Source organism: Phocoena phocoena, chromosome X, assembly GCF_963924675.1.
Source record: "Phocoena phocoena chromosome X, mPhoPho1.1, whole genome shotgun sequence".
Lineage (NCBI taxonomy): Eukaryota > Metazoa > Chordata > Mammalia > Artiodactyla > Phocoenidae > Phocoena > Phocoena phocoena.
In genome coordinates this window covers 125818112-125838344 of record NC_089240.1, presented here as the reverse complement: position 1 = coordinate 125838344, position 20233 = coordinate 125818112, and the positions used below count along the sequence as shown (strand labels likewise).

The 20233-nt window shown below is 43.0% G+C and overlaps 1 protein-coding gene across 4 annotated transcripts in view; it reads right to left on the bottom strand.

The window, feature by feature from the left end:
- Window positions 1-20233, bottom strand: part of MTM1 (myotubularin 1) — a 95674-nt gene that overhangs the window by 59636 nt on the left and 15805 nt on the right. For 2 of the 4 annotated variants that reach the window (XM_065901403.1, XM_065901404.1), the window contains exons 1-3: window positions 10541-10603; window positions 7849-7921; window positions 6297-6391 (exon numbers count right to left, since the gene is read on the bottom strand). In XM_065901403.1, the coding sequence (XP_065757475.1) occupies window positions 6297-6391; window positions 7849-7921; window positions 10541-10603 (231 nt within the window). Of the gene's footprint in view, window positions 1-6296; window positions 6392-7848; window positions 7922-10540; window positions 10614-14894; window positions 14911-20233 lie in introns of those variants that run through there. The other 2 variants (XM_065901405.1, XM_065901402.1) reach the window with 2 other exon arrangements.

Here is a 20233-nt window from a genome sequence, read left to right as displayed (position 1 = left end):
GGTCTCAGTCATTTTGCAGCAGCAAAATAAAGAGACGATTTAAGACTGAAATTTAAAAGAAAACCTATAGTACGGATCCTACGTTCCCACTGATGCTCCTACTTACAGACACTCTAGGATGTTTCATTATTATAGTCTTTTTAGCATTATTTCACCTCTTTTTAAATGAAAAAAGGTGCTAACTCCATTAGACGGAAGGAACTAAAAAAGGACAACGTTGAAAAGTTCCGAACGTATTTTTTTGAAAAGAAAAACACTACAGGAACCCTTTTTGTTCATGCTTGTTATAAAGTGGGAGGCAATACAGGCCTGCCACTCGTGTCAGATGCCCAGCTCTTGGGAGGCACGATACCTCGCAAATGCTCATTTCAGAACCAGATATTTGAGAGGCAGATACGAGGGCCATCCATCCACCTTGATTCTCCAAGTCCCATCTCCGCATTGGTAAATCATCAAACAGCAAAGTCAACAGACCCCAGCCTGCTAGTCCCTCCCAGAAATACCTTTACCCAGTAAAAGTTAACATGTGTCCTGTCCTTAAAGAGGGTCTTGAATGGTATTCAAGAATCTTTAGGTAATACTCTGCCCAAAGAATGAAATCACTATGGTCCTACCTCTTAGAGGAAACCCTAATGACAAATTTCTCCTTGAATTTAATCCAGGAAGAACATACTGTCTCCGACTGTCAGGTAATGAAAAGTGTATACACGACACGCTGCTCATCCCACCGGCAGCCCTAAGGGTTATCATCTGCTCATCCGTGCATCTCCGGAACTCCACCCTATTTTTAAAGAGGAGTTTGTGGAGTGACCGAGAGTGAGACCTAGGAACTTTCAGATGGTATCTACCACTGATGGGGAGGGGAAAAGGATTTCTTCAGCTGGGGGGTAGATCCACAGATGTTTATGTTATTCTTTACAAACTTTCTATGTTAAATATTTCAAAATAATTTTTTAAAAAGTGGGGGTGTGAATGGCAGAGATGGGTGGGGATGAATATGTATGAGTTCTAGTGGAGAAAACAGCCAGGGCAGAGAAGCGGAGGGCTGGTTTAGGGAACACTGAGTAGGGTACCTGTGCCATCATGCGGGGTGCACAGAAAAGAGAGGTGGGGAGGCGACTCAGGGCTGAGCTGCAGAGGACCAAGAACACTGAGGAATCTGAAATGAGGGAGGAAAGCTGCCACTGAGAGTTTCCAAGTGGGGGGCGGGGAGAATGTCTGTAAGAATGTCTGTGGGAGCCAGAGAGAACGCAGTGGGGAGAAGATGCCGGCAGGGACGGGACAATGAAGACTTCAGAGGAGAACGGAGGAGGGGGAGGAGGTGACTCCACGGTGACTAGAAGAAGAGTAGCACCATCAAGACAAGCGAGAACACCCAACGAAGGAAGTGGCAAGGAGAAAAAGCAGGAGAGTTTTGGCTCGGCCGTGCACCTGGGGTGCCAGGTGGAAAGTCAAGGGATCTCCAGCAGGTAGTGAGAAAGGAGAAGCTGGGGCCCGAAGAAAGGTCGCTGCTAGAAAACCAGGAGCAGGCTGGGTGGACTAGGGAAGGGGCCGGGCGGTGGCTGCTTTGCCCGGCAGCTGCCGTCAGAGGGGCTGCATCCGTGGGCACACAATGCTAACTGGAGAGAAGCGAGTGCAGCCGGGAGGTGGAGGAAGCCGTGGGGAGGATGAATAGAAGTGTGCTGAGGGCCTGGGAGCTGCAGAAGCTTCCACCAGGCAGTGGAAGGGGGAGTGGAAGCAAGAGCAAGAGAGGGACCGTCTCCACAGCCTCTGTTCTCGCCGGGGCTCCCCGCCACCTCCCCAGGACCACCCTCCGGGGCCTCTGTTCCTTCTTGACGTCACTGAAACTTGCAACATTTCACTCCCTTGTCCACTCCCTTCCTTCTAGAGATTTTGCTCTTCTCCCCACTTCCACCAAAGCCTTGTCTTACAAGCCTGCCCTCTGCTCTGACTGCGGCTTCTTCCTCTCCCCGCCCCGGAGAGCCGGGCCCCCCGAGGCTCCCTCCGCAGCCGCATCTCCGGTGGCCGTTTGGTCCCCTCAGGTAACCCTGTGGCTAGACCCGGCTGTTACGGACACCCGTATGCCCATCACTTCAGCACCTTCAGACTCGTGTTCCCAATGGCTCCTGAGCCATTTCCACTTCGCACTCAGCAGCTGTAAGTCTGCACATTCAGACTTGTCTCCCGGGGGCTCAGCTCCAACCCACTCCTCCTGTGATGTCTATTTCCACGAATGGGAGCAGCTGCAACCACTCAAGCCCAAAACCACAGGGATCACTGTCGACTCGAGTCTTCCCTTCGACTCGCAACTCCAAATGCCACCCAGATCCTCCTGCCTGGCTCACGGCTGTTCCCTCCTTTCTACTGCAACGTGGGCTGGATTAGGACCTGCTCGCCTGGAAAACGGAGATCACTTCCTGGACGGTCTCCCTGCCTCCAGTCTCCCCCTCCCCCAATCTGTCACACACGCTGCGACCCGACTTCCCTTCCTGCAACGCATGTGTCGTTCCCCACGTGACACGCACACTGCTGAATGGTGACTGATTACATGCTAGAGGCTGGCGAGGCTTCCAGCTTCGTCTCCTCCCTTCCCCTCCACACTCCCTCTCCAGCACATCCCTCCGCCGCTGCCGCAGTATACAGGGCCCCTCCATAGCCCTAGACCCGCAACGCGCAAAAGCGCCCTGTGGAGCCTCCTCCCTCCCGCCCATCTGTCCAGGAAACGGTCCCCGTTCTTCGAGACGTGGTTGGAACATCACCTCCTCTACAAGGCATCCTCATGGAACGATGCACCCGCCGTGGGCTCTGCCACACTACACCGCACGTGCTCATCTCCGTGTCGCGCACCCGGCACCGTGGCACTCACCCGGGCGCTCAGTGAGTGTTCCTGGGATAAGGATACGGCCGCATGAATGAACAGAGGGTTAATCTGTCTTTCTCACCCACCACAGCGCCTGAGCCCGAAGTATTCCTGCGAGGGAAACTGGAAGCGGTCTTGCCCCCGGGGAGTCCACAGATGACAGAGTATTACAGGCCTAAACAGCCCTACTGGAGTCACGAGATCGAACGCAAGACAAACCCCTCAAGGTCAAAAGGCGGCTGTGATTTCTCAACGCCAAACGCAACGGTGGTGTTCGGGACCACCAGGTCTCGCCACTAGTGAAGGCCAGAGAGCGTGACAAATAAATACGGCTGAATTTCTTCCCTGCCACATGCCACGCTCCATCCTAGGCCTCACGGCTCGGCGGCGAACAGACACAAAGCATCCCTGGCCTCGGTCAGACGGGAACGAGGCAAAGCAGTGAAATATACAAAGTAGGAGGCAGTGGCAAGTGCTCAGGAGAAACAAACAAACAAACATGAAAGGGGGAGAGGAGGAGGGGGAGGGGTTTGGGACCTTTAGAGCCGGTGGGCAGGGTAAGTTTCCCAGCAATAAGTGTGAACATGGGGACATGAACACAGAGAAGGAGTGAGGCCTTCGGCGGAAGATGGCGAAGCCTCCAGGGAGGACATGATTTTTGAGGTGGGTTCTGAGGGACGAGAGGGCATCCAGGCCCAGTGAAAACAGCCCAGAAGGGCCTCAGGTGCTGGGGAGAGGGCCAGGGCTTTGTGCAGCTGGACAACAGCACGGGGAGAAGCAGTGTGAGTCGAGGCAAGGGAAGTCAGAAGAATTTTTCTGCCACACGAAGGAGAGTGGATTTTATGCTGCGGGCAGTGGGGATCCAGCAAGAGTTTTCAGACTGCAAAGTATGCTGCTCAGAGTGGGGGCGGGGGGAGACCCCAAAGGACGCCCAGGGGAAGAAGGCCGCATGACAGTCCAAAGACCATGGTGCGTCTACTGCCCGGGACATCAGGGGCAGGGAAACTGCCCTTGACACCTGACGAAACAGGACAGCTGACTCCCGAGGCAGGCCGTGCTCCCACTGCAGTGTTTACATACCTGAACCACACAGGTGTCCGCTTCAAAAGGCCAGTGAGATGGCGGCTCTTTGTCAAACACGTGAGAAACATTCACATTTTGCAGCAGAATCCACGATTAATGTTCTTATTTAGGACTTTGAGATACACTATGATGACTATGTTTTGAGGCTTCTGCATAACCACCCAAATGGCTTCCTTTATATGATGTTTTCTGCCACGAACTGCTTGTTTTTAAACTTGGACTAAACGATGTGGCCAATTGGTCAAAATATTTATGTAAAACTTGGTAGAAGAAGAAAAAGATTAGCAGTCAGTGTCAAATGGGCATTTTATTCACCCACTCCACGCTAACCCCTGGCCTCTGGAGTGCTGTATGAAAACGAAATAAATAAAGCTGGCCAAGTGTCGCCCAATTACAAAAGTAATGTATGCTCACGCCAAGTGGGAGGAGGAAAACAAAAGCATACGTAATTCCACCGTCCAACTATCGCAAGTACTAAACCTTTTGGTGTATTTCTTTCTGGTCTCTTTTCGACAGATAGTTTTTGTTTGGTTTCCACAGTTGAGATCACAGAACAGACACAATCTTGTCACGGCACCGCAGTTTAAATAATTTCCCCAGTTCATCACCAGTGACAGCACGAAATGGAACCGGGCATGTGTGGCTGGTCACCAACTTGCTCTAATTCGATTTTTGATGATTCTCGCATATATTAGCATAAAATCTCTCAGTGTGTCCCAATTTGACACTTGGAAGCTGTACCGAATGAGTCTCACTTTGGCTGGCCATATTGTATAGTACAGTATAGTATAATATTACATAACGTTATATTATACTTTTGTTAGTTCAGCCTACAGGTATGTTAACTTTTTAACCAATCCCATCCAATTACTGGATCAAATAAACTTGAGCCCCTGTAAAGACAGACCTCTTCCATCCTTCACCAATACAACTGGTTTTTATGAAGTAACTATTATCTACGCTCAGTTTTACATTAGTGGCTTCACTCCAATATCTTAGCCGATTAAGACTACTTCAAACCCCTTCCCCTTCCCTTTAACCCCCTTCCAAGTTAAAGGCTTGATACCAGTTACACAGTCTGTCTATAATACTCCCAATGGGTTTCTTTCTTTCCTGGGTACGTAATCATCTGTTCAAATGATAAATTCTACAGTTGTTGCCAACTGTTGCCAAGGGTTGACAACCAGCTCACTGCTCTGTTAATTTCCAGAATCTTCTTTCACATTCTGGAAAACTAAAACATTTGTTCAGCTCCAGTCTTGCTTAGAAGCCTGAAGAGAGTCACATAAGTAAAATGCCCAATCTCAGGCCCATGGGGGTCTAGGAACACTACAGAAGTGGGCTCCCACAGCTAAGGCAATAACAGTAATAAACAGCATTTTTCAGAATTCGGACACAAAGATGAACATAATTTTTTAAAAATCCAAAGGTTCAAACTAATCTAGATTAGAACTGTCCTGAAGAAACTCTGAGGTAAAAAGCAGTCAAACAAAAGCTAGATTCCCCCAACACTCCCAACATCTCCTGCGTTTAAGCTGATGTTGGGCTCCTCTTCCATGTGCCCCGGCCCTGTTTATCCCTCCTCGATCCAGCCCATCAAAATACAGCTGCCCCTTCAGGCTGGCCTGGGCAACGGCAACCCACCACATCCACCACAGGCCCTTCTGGGCCAGCCTCAGCAGCTGTTCATTCATTCTTTCCCTTCTGGAGCATCTCGTCTCCATCACGTTGTTCCATCAACGGGAAATTCGTTGAAATACCATGGCAAACATCTTATGGCCACGGAATGAGAAGGTAGAGTGGCACTAAGCCACAACATAGTCATCCTAGTTCTAAACTGCTACCTGGTGTTCTGTAATTGAACACCTGGAAAGTTCTAGAGCAGTGGGCCTTAACAAGGGATTCACATCAGATTCACACACATCAGCATCCTCATCTGTGATGTTTTAAAAAATGACCGCTGTGCCTGGACCACAAGCCGGAACATTCGGATGCAGTACATCATGGCATCTGTAGTGGCTGCTAAGCGCCGCAAGTGGTTCTCATCGGTGCTTCTGGTAAAGAACCACTGTTCTACACCTAACCAACTTCTCCAAACTAGCAAATGAGCACAGTTACAAAACTCCCCTCCCCAGATTACCAAGGACAAAACTTATTTTAATTCACTCTATTCCTACATAAACAGGTGTTAGTGTTAAATGAGCTTTGCATAAGCCAAAAATTAAGAGCTGAGAAGCAAATATACCCCCATGTTAATCTGATCCCCAGTCAATCTTGCAAAAGGTAGAAGAGAAACAGTTTAGCATTATCTTTAACAGTTAGGGTCATCTTTATGGTCTTAGATTCTACTTACCGTTTCCAAACTTCTTAAATAAAGACGATAATTTGTGATGTAAACTCTTCCCTTAATGGGGCCATTGAAAGGACATATGTAAATAACTTCTTTGTCTATTAAGATAAAAAAAGTACCCTAAAATAATGGAAATATATACCAAGATACACAACAAATGGCACTAATTTAATATAAACTATTTGGCTAAGAATAACTACAATTAAAAAAAAAGTCACTGAAAAGGTCTAAAGCAAGCACTGGCAATGCTTCTACATTACCATGCTAGGTCGAATGGGGCTGCCACTACCTAGGGACAAGGTGAGAACAGCTGGAGAGCAGAAGTGAAAGAAGAAGAGTGGAGCTAGATTCATTTCACATATTAAGTGAGATGAAACAGATGGCCAAGAAATTAGTACATCTTTGGTAGGATCAAACATAAGGAGAAACTAAATCAGGAGAGTTGAGTTGTTATAATAAAATATATCTTTGTCTTAACTTTCAAGGATGTCCTTGAATGTGTTCATGGCATTTGTTTATTTATCTATTTACTTATTCATAGTAATTTTGAAATCCCTTTCTCCTCAGGTGCTAAATGAAGAATACCCAGTAAGGCTATTTCATGCTCATTCAGTCAGTTACTACACTACCTCAGTGAAGGTTCTGGCACTGATACAGAGCACCAAAACTTTACAAATGAAGACCATCAAAAGTAAGCTATCCTCTTTGTTCTTATCCAGAAATTGGGATGGACACACGCCACCGGTTTCCTTTTCAAGACTAGGATCACGTGTGCAAGTCTGTGGACATGGAATAGTTTCTCATGGTGCGTGGCTAACTCATTCACACAGGTACCACATCTATGACCTTAATCTGATTAGCACCATGCTTTCGGCCATTTAAGCTAAACAACCCAGATCTTAGTCAATAAAACGAAAGGTTCTCTGAAACGATGGTTAACTGTATCATCACCAAATGGGAATCTGAGAGGGGGATGTCGACCCTAATAAAAAATGTGAATGCCCACAACATGAGCACTTCGCTTAGAAGCTGTCAGGTGCTTCTGGATTGTTAAGCCAGAACGATCTAGTCTTTCCAAAGTAGATACCTCCCTCGTAATATGAATTTATAATGAAGAAAATAAGCCAACAATCAGAATGTTACATCAACATAACTAACTTCGGCTATCTGGCAAATCAAAGATATTTTAAACCACTGTGGTCTCCTATATTTCAAAGAAGAGAATACTTGGACTTTAAGCCTCTAAGTTGAGGCATTTTAAAGCATACATCATAGACTGGAAAACCTTAATACCATTTTCTTCTTATCACCTCAAACCATAAGAGCTTATAGCTCCAATAAGAGACTTTCAAGAGCTAATCCACATTTCTTTTCCAAAATAATTCTGTCTTTGGTACAGAGGGAAAAAATATCACTATCCTGGAGAGCGTGAAGCTCTTGAGAGAACTCTTTGATCAAGAAATGTAACTTCTAAAGGGTCCGTGGGATTGAAGCCACCTGACCCTGCTGGACCTCTCATCAATGTACGAAAATCCTAACTTCACAGGCTCCTTACCAGTGATGCGGGTTTCTCCTGGAAGTCGAGGAAGAGCCTCACCGATCTCCCGATTAACTCCATCCCTAGAAGTCTGGAAACAAAATGGTGCCATCAGGAGTAATGACATTACATTTGCATAGGATTTTGAGCAACCAAACAGAGATATCGTTGTCAAAGAAAAAAATTAGAGAAATAGTGACCATTACAGAAAATCGGCACAGAAAATCCACACGACTAAAAACTACAACTTAGCATTCAACATTCGTTATAGCTGTGTTAACTTTCAGTCTGTAAATAACATTAGCACGCTTTTCAGTGATATTAATTAAACACCCCTTCCAAGCAATTTCTAGTTAACAGTGTTCAGGAAAGTGATAAAAAGTAAATATTAAGTGTATTCTATAGGTACACATATACTGTGGCAGCTTTTTTTCATATTAAGTATTTAGTCCTATTTTGTTGAGAGAAGGAATGAAAACTTGATTTCAATGGGGCCTTAACTGAGCAACAGTAATTACAGCATCTTCTCACGACACCAGAAAATAACAGTTACCACACACTGGGTTTCCTATTTTATTTTCCTATTTTATTAAGATCTTTCTTCATGTAGGTGACTAGATAAGAGGACGGGGTGGCCTGTCATTGAACTTTTGAGCCAACAGGGGCCTTGGGAACCATCTACGCACAAATTCTTCGCGTGACTTTACTACGTCTCTAGGCCTGGCTCCCCACGCATGGTCCTCGTTCAATCACCGCAGCCGCTCTGCCAGACAGGCAAAGTATTAGCCGCTGAAAGTGAAGGTGAGTTCTGAGAGGCTCATTTGCCAGGTGACTTGGATGCCTGGGAAAGGCGTCTTTCAATCTATTCAGCCGCCCCAGCGGATCAGTGCCAGGCACATCACTAACATCTGTTTGGGCAAAAGGTTTTTCATCGCTGTTTTTCATTCATTTTTTTCTAGCTGTTGTCCAAAGTCACGCTGCAGTTATTTCATGTGTGAAGCTAGTAATCCTTGCCTCAAAGGAGTTTCGTGAATATTAAGTGAAACAAACTACACAAGCACACTTCTGAGAATTACCAAGGGCTATGCAAATGCAGAGTATTCTGAAACAAGAGAAACGTGGCTTGTGTATTTAGGTGAGAGATAAGCTGTCAAAGAGGGGGGCTCTGCTGGATTTTTAATGGTTTGAGTCTTTTTATTCAGGTACAAAGTGAAAATTCCTAGCTAATTTTCAATGTTTTAGTGCTTGTAAGCTAAGCATTTTGTAACGGAGGGTAAAAGGCAAACTGTCCCCAGCCAGGAAGGCCTTCTTCAATGAGGAGCAAAAACCACGCGTTTTATATAAACGATACGACTGCAAAGAAATTATCATCCTCCTTTAACACTGCCTCAAACTAAAAACAAGTATAACGAGCAAATTTAATATTCATACAGCCTTTAAATACCACAGTTCTGGGTCAGGAGAAGAAAGCGTAATTCAGCCACAACATAAGGGAAACAAATGTCTATTAACACAGGAAAACATGGGATTAACAGAAGATGTACTTTCACAGTAGAGTAACGTTACACGAGGACTTACAATTACCTTCTTGAAGTTACTCTTGTGTTTAGAACTGATCCTTGTACTATAACAATACTAAAATACGATAAAGACTTTTATAATTGGGGGATGAAAAGGTCCTTACAAACATGACACAAAAAGCAGAAAATATAAGAAAAGACTGATGATGTGGCTACATAAAAATTTAAACCTCTGTATTTCAAAATCCAAACACATAAATATAATTAAAAGGCTAACAGTAAACTAGGGAAAAGTCTTATATGTTATTATTATATGTATTATAAAGAATAATATATATTATTAAGAGTTGATCATCATAATTTATAAAGAATGCTTAGAAGTCAACAGAAAAGGATACCCCGAACACCCCAAAACACAAATAGGCAAAGGACACAGACAGCCACTTCACAAAACAATTACAAATGGACAAGAAACACACCTTTAAAACAAAACCAAACCAAAAAAAGGTACCCTTGTTAGTACTCAGGGAAATACAAATTAAAAGACACTGGTTGGCTCCCTTCTGGGATTGCTTGGGTATCTCTCTACACTGCTTGTGGATGTGTAAATGAACCTCTCTGGTGGATAACCGGTAATATGTATCAAAAGCCTTAAAGGGCCATGAATAAAGCTTATTTAAAATTCCTTCTTTCCAATAGCTGTTCCAATATCTCCCTCTAATTACACAATTTCTCCTTGACACTTGGAACCATTTTCTGTTAATGCTGTGTTTGTTTTGGTCCTATAACTCTTTTATCCTCATAATTAGAAAATAACACCAATATTTAGGAAGGTGTTAACAGCCTGTTCAGCGGACCCTGGCTTCCAATCTCTCCCTCAGAAAGCTTTCAGGGGCAAGAGATTGCCTAGTATCTTAAATGTAACACTGGAAGTAGTTCACAAGTCAGAGGTTCTCAAAAATGAAGTTATGTGAAAGGATTTACAAACAAAACTCACTGAACACACATAAGATAATCAGTCTTTTACTGAACAAGGTGGGTTAACGAAACCACATGTATCACAGAATTTACATTATGTGAATAAATAATGAAATTAATAATTCAAGAAACCCAGAATGAGCACCTAATATTCAAATACAAAAGGAGAAATGAGAGAAGGAGGTACAGATAAATCTGAAAACTCAACTTACCCTCTTAAAAGACTCATTCTCCAAGGAGTGTGAATTATATTTAGAAGTCGGTGCAGAGGCCATACTGGAAACTCTACCAAGAAAGACAACATTCAATATCAATGGAATTGTATGCAATTTCAAACATATTGCAATTGAGAACAAACAGGAGTACGCTTGACAGGCCCTATTTCCCTCGTAGTCTCCAGTGGGAATGAGACACACGAAGTATCAACCACAACACAGCTCATGGGAAAGAGCTCCGATGAAGGTGCAGGGAACCGTGGAGGAACAGAGAAGGGGGAGCTCAGCAGAAGACACCACACATGTGCCCGGAATTTTTATTCCTAGCCTTCAAACTGTCATGGGAGAAAACTTAATGTTCACTAATTGTGCAACAGGCTTCAAATTTCCACATTTCTTAATTTTTAAAGACAGTTAAGAGGCAGCCAGGTGGAGTGATAAAAAGGGGAGACTGCTGAACTCACTCTTCTTTCCCCTTTAATAATTCTGTTTTCTCTAAATTAAGGCAAGTTAAAGTGGCATGGATTTGATGGAAATCAAATTAGGAAGATTTGATTTAATCAGCATTTTCTAGGGAAAGTATATACTTCATTTAAATAAGGCTTATTCATCACAATTCAGACATAAATGAAACCATCATATTCGGAATACATACAATACCTTGGTAACCCAGGGGTTTATTTAGACTTTTGAAGATGATAGCAACAACAGGAAACTAAGTAGTGCTTTGGTTATTTTATTTATCAAAGTTAATGACACCGAGAGAGACATATGGAAGTCAATGGTGGTTAAACCACATCCAATTCAGCAAGGTGACTGTGGATATTTATAGGATCTTTTTTGCCAGGCTCATTAAAAGACCAACCACTCACTAACAAAATATGGCATGGAAAACATCACTACCCCTTGGAACAAAACCTAGTGATTTGATAGCTGTGCACGGCTGTCCAATGTCCTTAAGTAAGGCCTGAGAGGTGAAAGAAGATGCGGATGAGGGGACCCATCAGGACAGAGGCAGCAAGATGGCCAGGTGAGAACAATCTTACAAGATTAGCACCGCCAGGCTTCCTCCACCAGAGCTCAGCTCTCCAAGGGCAAGGCTGGGGGTCCATTTGGGTCACGGTTATCTCCTGGCACACGATGACACTCATAACTATTTGATGAACGAATGACTGATTATGTGCAAAACACACACTATTGGGCAACATGATGAGGCTCTGAGCTTGGGTATCAGTTCACCAAATCCCAGAACACTGGAACTAGGAAACTACTGCAGAGGCTTAAACATGAACACTTAGGGCAAAATAAAATACTTCTTTATAGAAAGGAATACTAAACTTAAAAGACCTGAAACTATTAAGAGGTAGCACGATCTAAAATTAGAAATAACTGTTTTAAAAAGATTAATGAATAACTCTAGAATGAATTAAATGCAGACAAAATAGTTCAGACAATATAGCCTTGAAAAAAACCTCTCTAATCGTAAATTAAAATCCAGTCAAATAACCCATTATTCTCTGAGACGGCAGAATGGATGAGATGGACTAGATAGAGCAAGTTAGATGTTTCTGCCCTGAAATTATTCTACTGACTAAACAATATTACACATTTGGGGGATTTTCATCAGGAACGGATACAGAATTACTTTTAGTAATCAGATGCTATAATATTTAAAACACTTTTATCATATAAGTCAATGTCTTCAAACACATGTTAAGTTATTACTGTCAAGTCAACATAAGACATTTCAAATGCTGGGTTATATAATCGACTCAGTCTTCACGGTCCTGTTTATAAACCATAAAAGAAAGATGAGTCCTCCTGTTTTCATCAATCCTCATTTAAAAACTTCAATTTAAAATGAACTAAATAGGGACTTCCCTGGTGGTCCAGTGGCTAGGACTCCGTGCTCCCAATACAGGGGGCCTGGGTTCAATCCCTGGTCAGGGAACTACAGCCCGCATGCCACAACTAAGAGTTCGCATACTGCAATTAAAGATCCCGCACACCGCAACTAAGACCTGGCGCAGCCAAATAAATATTTTTTTAAAATAAATAACATGCACTAAATTTAACAGAGGGAGGTCCTCCTTTTCCCCTTATTTTTAACTATCTGATTGAGCTATAACTCACCTACTATTAACACACCCCTTTCAAGTGAACAATTGAACAGTTTTAAGTATATCTGTAGAATTGTACAACTGTCACCACAATCGGTTTTAGAACATTTTCATCACTTCCCCCAAAAACCCCATACCCATTAGTAATCACTTATCACTCCCCATTCCCCCAGCCCCTATCACATATCTGCTCTCTATCTCTATAGATTTACCCATTCTGGACATTTCATATAAACAGAATCAAATAATATGCAGTCTTTATGTCTAAAGCCCTCATTTTTAGAGTTACCCTAGAAGACGCTACTATTAAAAGCTGGATTGAGTACAAAGCTGAGAAATCCAAGGGTCTGGGTAACATGGGTTAGTTCCATGATGACGTTTGCTTTCAAATGTCACCAGTGAGCCTCTCTTTGTTGAAAGGTTGCAACAGACCCTTGAAATGTACAGGAGCTGGAGCAGCATGACACTGAACAGCACAGGTACTGAGCCGGCTCCATTCAAATCCCCACTGCGCGATTCACTATTTGACCTTGGGTAGATTATTTCACTTCTCTGGGCTTCGGTTGCTATTATCTCTATCTTACTACAGCATAGTTGGGCAAAATGAAGTAATACACATGAAGGGCTTAGAACAGTACATGACATATTTGCTAACAAATTATTAGCATCCTTTTCAATAATGAAAGGATAATAACTGAATGCTGACGCCACAACCAATTCTTCTACAAATTAGGTCTGACCCTAGAAATACTAGGAAGAAAGTTAACTACCACAGGGACAGTGCATGGCCAGTGGTGATCTAGCTATATAAAGCTTCTCTTGAAAAAGTACATGGAGGGACTTCCTTGGTGGCACAGTGGTTAAGAATCTGCCTGCCAATGCAAGAGGACAGGGGTTCGATCCCTGGTCTGGGAAGATCCCACATACTGCGGAGCAACTAAGCCCGTGCACCACAGCTACTGAGCCTGCACTCCAGAGCCCACAAGCCACAACTACTGAGCCCGCGTGCCACAACTACTGAAGCCCACGCACCTAGAGCCCGTGCTCCGCAACAAGAGAAGCCACCGCAATGAGAAATCTGCACACCACAATAGAGTAGCCCCCGCTCACCACAACTAGAGAAAGCCCGCATGCAGCAACGAAGACCCAACGCAGCCAAAAATAAATAAATAAATAAATTTATATTTTAAAAAAAGTACGTGGAAATACTGTCTCATTTGGACCCTGTGCAGAGTTGTAGAAAATGTACTAGATGGGTGAGTGCAGGCCCTGAGCTGTCTCTAATATCCATATCTTCATCTATAAAATATTTCTGTTGGTCTAAATGGGGTTCAATAATAATTAGAAGCTATAGTAAAGTTTACAAAAGTCAGCTACCCTTTTGGTTATAGTGTATTTTGCCCCAAACCCCTAAAGATCAAGCTTTAATCCTTTTTATTTTAAAAAACACTGAATTGGGGCTACCTTGGCTTTAAAGTGAAAATTGAAACTTAATTCCCTATATATACGCTAATTTCAGGAATCTAACCAAAGGTAGACTTCTATCTTTTTTGATCCTGAAAAAAACTTTTGTGATGATTTAAGCCCAGTCTTCTCCTATTACCGAGAAGATGGCAGGAAAGCCTAGAGAGGGTACTACGACAAGACCCCAGCGTGAGTCAGTGGCAGGACCAGCTCTAGCTGACATCTCCTAACACGGCAGTATCCTTTCCATCCAGGAAAAAGTGAGTCCAAGTGATCTCTATTTTTCAAGAAACCAGGTTGGATGAGACTGGTCCCAGTCTCAGTGGAGAAGGAGTTTTAGAGTAAGAAACATAGCTAGGAAAACTCATCTAGGCAAGCAATCTCTGAGACCCCCCCCCCACAACCCCTTCAAATAAAGCTACATAAAGGTGGCATTATTTAAAAAATCAAATTTTAAAGTTACAACATGGCCTCAATTGTGTCTCTCTTTAAATTCAAGCCAACTAACCTCAATGGTCTCATGGTATCTCCCTCTGTCCCTCCGTGTCCCTTCACCTCTCTTCCCCCTCTCCCTCTGTCTGTCTCCTTCCTCTCTTTCTCTCTCTGCCCCTCTCTCTCCCTGTCTCTTTCCCTACCACTTACCACCTTCCAGATAACCTGTTGTTACTGTCCACCCTCCACACCAGAATACAAGCTCCCACCAGAATACAAGCCCCTACCAGAATACAAGCTCCCACCAGAATACAAGCCCCCACCAGAATACAAGCCCCTACCAGAATACGAGCCCCCAGCAGATGAGGATTCTGGCCTGTTTTACTTAATGCTGCAGTTACAGCACCTGGTACAGTGCCTGGCACCCAGTTGGTACTTAATAGATATCCATTAAATGAATGAATGAACTGGGCTTTAATAAAGACTCAGCCAAAAAACTTAACTGTTGTTTGCCCGATATTTCACTTAAGTCAGAAATTTATGCAAGCTTAAAAAAAGGGTAAAACCAATCCTTGGCTAATCAAGATGCTCAAGGCACCATGGCTCTGCACAGCAGAATGGCATTAATTTCTGGCGCCTTGAAGCACCATAAGGAACTTGCACCAAAAAGAACTACCATCCTGCACTACAGACTTTACAATGGAATAGATATTTCAAATTAAGGTACAAAGAGCTCTTCCCCCACGCCCTTCTTCCAGACTAAGAAACTGCTCCCCTCTCCGTTGCATATGAAAAATAGGATTTCACAAAACACCTGCGGCAGACGTAACTATAAACACTCTCAAATAAATAAGGACCATTTTTACCCTTACTGGAAACATCTAAAAGCAGTAGAATTAGAAAATAAATTTGACATCCACCTCATTGGGCCTTTGCAAGCAAAATCTAAACTCCAAGGGGAGCTCAGTGGCCATGGCCACTGATTTGCAATCGATGGCCCTTGATTGGGGGTTTTCCCACACTTTCCGTGTACAAACAGTGAGGAAAGGCACACAGGCCTTCCTCTTTGGATTTTACTCGCTGTGCTTTCTTACTCTGTGTTGCTGTTTAAATGAAGCTTACGGGTGATCTCTCTCTGGAGGCTCCCTTGAGAGCTGTGGGAACCTACCCAGTCTGCAAACCGACTTCGAAAGGCTGCCAGCGAGCAAGAAGTCCTGCACAAGCAGCCCCTGAATCCAGAATTCCAGGTCTTTCGAAGGGAGCTTTCTTTACTTGGAAGTCTGTTTTGAAAAAAATGCGAAATACTCAGGGCAGAGCTGCTCAGTACTCCCAGACCCAATGCTCCCCTTATTATAAAACGAAGTTGTGCAAAGCCCCTTTGGCTAGCCTGCAATGAAAGCCAAGGATATTATCAAACGAACCACAATTTTAAAAATCAGCAGTATAATGCCTGTGCTCCAGGATGAAGGAGAAATATAATAAAAGGACAGTGATTTATAAGAACGTATTTTTCAATACAAATTACACTAAAAACAAAAACACCCCCCGTTTCCAATTTGGCCTCTAGGGGGAGTATCGCCCCCAGTGAGAACCACTCGCAAAGAGAGCTCTGTTCTGCACCTGAATGCCCAGAAACACGGGATTTAACAAGACTAACTTGTGCTGACTTTTGCAATAAAAGGAATCCAAGTCAGAAAACAAAAAGTAAAGCTGTCACTGCTTGCAGATGACATGATACTATACACAGAGAATCCTACAGACGCTACCAGAAAACTACTAGAGCTAATCAATGAATTTGGTAAAGTAGCAGGATACAAAATTAATGCTCAGAAAACTCTGGCATTCCTATACACTAATGATGAAAAATCTGAAAATGAAATTAAGAAAACACTCCCGTTTACCACTGCAACAAAAAGAATAAAATATCTAGGAATAAACCTACCTAAGGAGACAAAAGACCTGTATGCAGAAAATTATAAGACACTGATGAAAGAAATTAAAGATGATGCTAATAGATGGAGAGATATACCATGTTCTTGGATGGGAAGAATCAACATTGTGAAAATGACTCTACTACCCAAAGCAATCTACAGATTCAATGCAATCCCTATCAAACTACCACTGGCAGTTTTCACAGAACTAGAACAAAATATTTCACAATTTGTATGGAAACACAAAAGACCCCGAATAGCCAAAACAATCCTGAGAACGAAAAATGGAGCTGGAGGAATCAGGCTCCCTGACTTCAGACTATACTACAAAGCTACAGTAATCAGGACAGTATGGTACTGACACAAAAACAGAAATACAGATCAATGGAACAGGATAGAAAGCCCAGAGATAAACCCACACACATCTGGTCACCTTATCTTTGATAAAGGAGGCAAGGATATACAGTGGAGAAAAGACAGCCCCTTCAATAAGTGGTGCTGGGAAAACTGGACAGGTACATGTAAAAGTATGAGATTAGAACACTCCCTAACACCATACACAAAAATAAGCTCAAAATGGAGTAAAGATCTAAATGTAAGGCCAGACACTATCAAACTCTTAGAGGAAGACATAGGCAGAACACTCTATGACATAAATCACAGCAAGATCCTTTTTGACCCACCTCCTAGAGAAATGGAAATAAAAACAAAAATAAACAAATGGGACCTAATGAAACTTAAAAGCTTTTGCACAGCAAAGGAAACCATAAACAAGACCAAAAGACAACCCTCCAAATGGGAGAAACTATTTGCAAATGAAGCAACTGACAAAGGATTAATCTCCAAAAGTTACAAGCAGCTCATGCAGCTCAATATCAAAAAAACAAACAACCCAATCCAAAAATGGGCAGAAGACCTAAATAGACATTTCTCCAAAGAAGATATACAGATTGCCAACAAACACATGAAAGAATGCTCAACATCATTAATCATTAGAGAAATGCAAATCAAAACTACAATGAGATATCATCTCACACCAGTCAGAATGGCCATCATCAAAATATCTAGAAACAATAAATGCTGGAGAGGGTGTGGAGGAAAGGGAACACTCTTGCACTGCTGGTGGGAATGTAAATTGATACAGCACCTATGGAAAACAGTATGGAGGTTCCTTAAAAAACTACAAATAGAACTACCATATAACCCAGCAATCCCACTACTGGGCATATACCCCGAGAAAACCATAATTCAAAAAGAGTCATGTACCAAAATGTTCATTGCAGCTCTATTTACAATAGCATGGAGATGGAAGCAACCTAAGTGTCCATCATTGGATGAATGGATAAAGAAGATGTGGCACATATATACAATGGAATATTACTCAGCCATAAAAGAAACGAAATTGAGTTATTTGTAGTGAGGTGGATGGACCTAGAGTCTGTCATACAGAGTGAAGTAAGTCAGAAAGAGAAAAACAAATACTGTATGCTAGCACATATATATGGAATCTAAGGGGGAAAAAAAAAAAGGTCATGAAGAATCTAGGGGTAAGATGGGAATAAAGACATAGACCTACTAGAGAATGGACTTGAGGATATGGGGAGGCGGAAGGGTAAGCTGTGACAAAGTGAGAGAGTGACATGGACATATATACACTACCAAACGTAAAATAGATAGCTAGTGGGAAGCAGCCGCATAGCACAGGAGATCAGCTCGGTGCTTTGGGACCACCTAGAGGGGTGGGATAGGGAGGGTGGGAGGGAGGGAGACGCAAGAGGGAAGAGATATGGGAACATATGTATATGTATAACAGATTCACTTTGTTATAAAGCAGAAACTAACACACCATTGTAAAGCAATTATACTCCAATAAAGATGTTAAAAAAAAAATGTTGCTCTGACTGTAGGCCACCTCAGAGGCAAGAAATGAAAAAGATGTGTTAAGATGCGCTCAACCAAACCACCCTGCACCAAAGAGAAATGTTCATGCCCCAGCCATTTAGAGACCAGGAACAATCAATTCAACCTCTATACTTGCTCATCCCACATGAAGACAAACAATGAACTGCAAAAGTAGGAGTTTATTCCATCTTCATACATTTTTCTTTGAACAAGGGTTGCAAACTTTTTCTGTGAAGGGCCAGAGAGTAACTATTTTAGGCTTTGTGACAGCTACAGGCAGTAGGGAAATACAGGGGTGTGGCTGTATTCCAGCACGATTTTATTTACAAAAACGGGCTGCCACCCTCTGCCTTAAACTATCAAAATAAAGTTATTTCCAAGTGAAATTTCTTCAGCCAAAGTAAATAATAATCATGTCCTTTTTAAAAATCTTTTATATTGTTTTATTAATCCTTCTACCAGCAGTCTATGTGCACTTTTTTTAACATCTTTATTGGAGTATAATTGCTTTACATTGTTGTGTTAGTTTCTGCTGTATAACAAAGTGAACCAGGTATATGTATACATATATCCCTATATCCCCTCCCTCTTGCGTCTTCCTCCCACTCTCCATATCCCACCCCTCTAGGTGGTCACAAAGCACAGAGCTGGTCTCCCTCTGCTATGCAGCTGCTTCCCACTAGCTAGCTATTTTACATTTGGTAGTATATAAGTCCATGCCACTCTCACTTCGTTCCAGCTGACCCTTCCCCCTCCCCGTCTCCTCAAGTCCATTCTCTACATCTGCATCTTTATTCCTTTCCTGCCCCTAGATTCTTCAGAACCTTTTCTTTTTAGATTCCACATATATGTGTTAGCTTATGGTATTTGTTTTTCTCTTTCTGACTTACTTCACGCTGTATGACAGACTTTTAAACTAATATATAAGCCATTAACCCCACCATTCGTAGCTTATACCTCGTAAAATCGCACTATGACCAGCTGCAAAATTGTGTAACACAGTTGAAAAGAGGAAGGGAATCTGTATTCGGACCAGTTTGGCTTTCAAATCCCAATTTTGTCACTTGGTTAATAATAGTCATTCGACCTTGGACAGACTGCAGTTCTCTGTCTGTGAAGTGGGCATGATACTACCTACTTCATGGGGCGGTGATAAGTAACGTGTAAAATGCTGGCATGGCAGAGGGCAAAACGGAGGCACTCAAATACCAGGTCCCTTCCTCTTACAAGAGATGCTTTGAAGTCATTCCTCAAAGTGGTGCTGACAGACTAGGCCGGATTTTCCATAAAATATACAATATCTAACACTGCCTAACCACTCTGCACACATTTTCTGAGATAATCCACCTAATCTTGGCAAAGCTCTAGACAGCCTTAAAGCAGGTTATTCTCAAAGCATGCCTACTTCCATTAAAAAAAAAAAAAAAAAAAGACGACACTCGACTCCTAGCCCAGGGAAACTTTCCATGGGATCCCTAACACGGAGATCTTGCCTCTTTGCCTTCTATTGTGACTCAAGGATATCGAAATACACTAGAGGTCTCAGAGTAGATCTAACTGTAGTTATTCCAAAAGAGTACCCCCTGTCAATGTAAGTGGCTTATTGCCCAAAAAGATACCTCCAACACATGTGTTAGAGCGCCCTTTTTTTTTTTTTTTTTTTTTTTGCGGTACGCGGGCCTCTCACTGCTGTGGCCTCTCCCGTTGCGGAGCACAGGCTCCGGACGCGCAGGCTCAGCGGCCATGGCTCACGGGCCCAGCCGCTCCGCGGCACGTGGGATCTTCCCGGATCGGGGCACGAACCCGTGTCCTCTACATCGGCAGGCGGACTCTCAAGCACT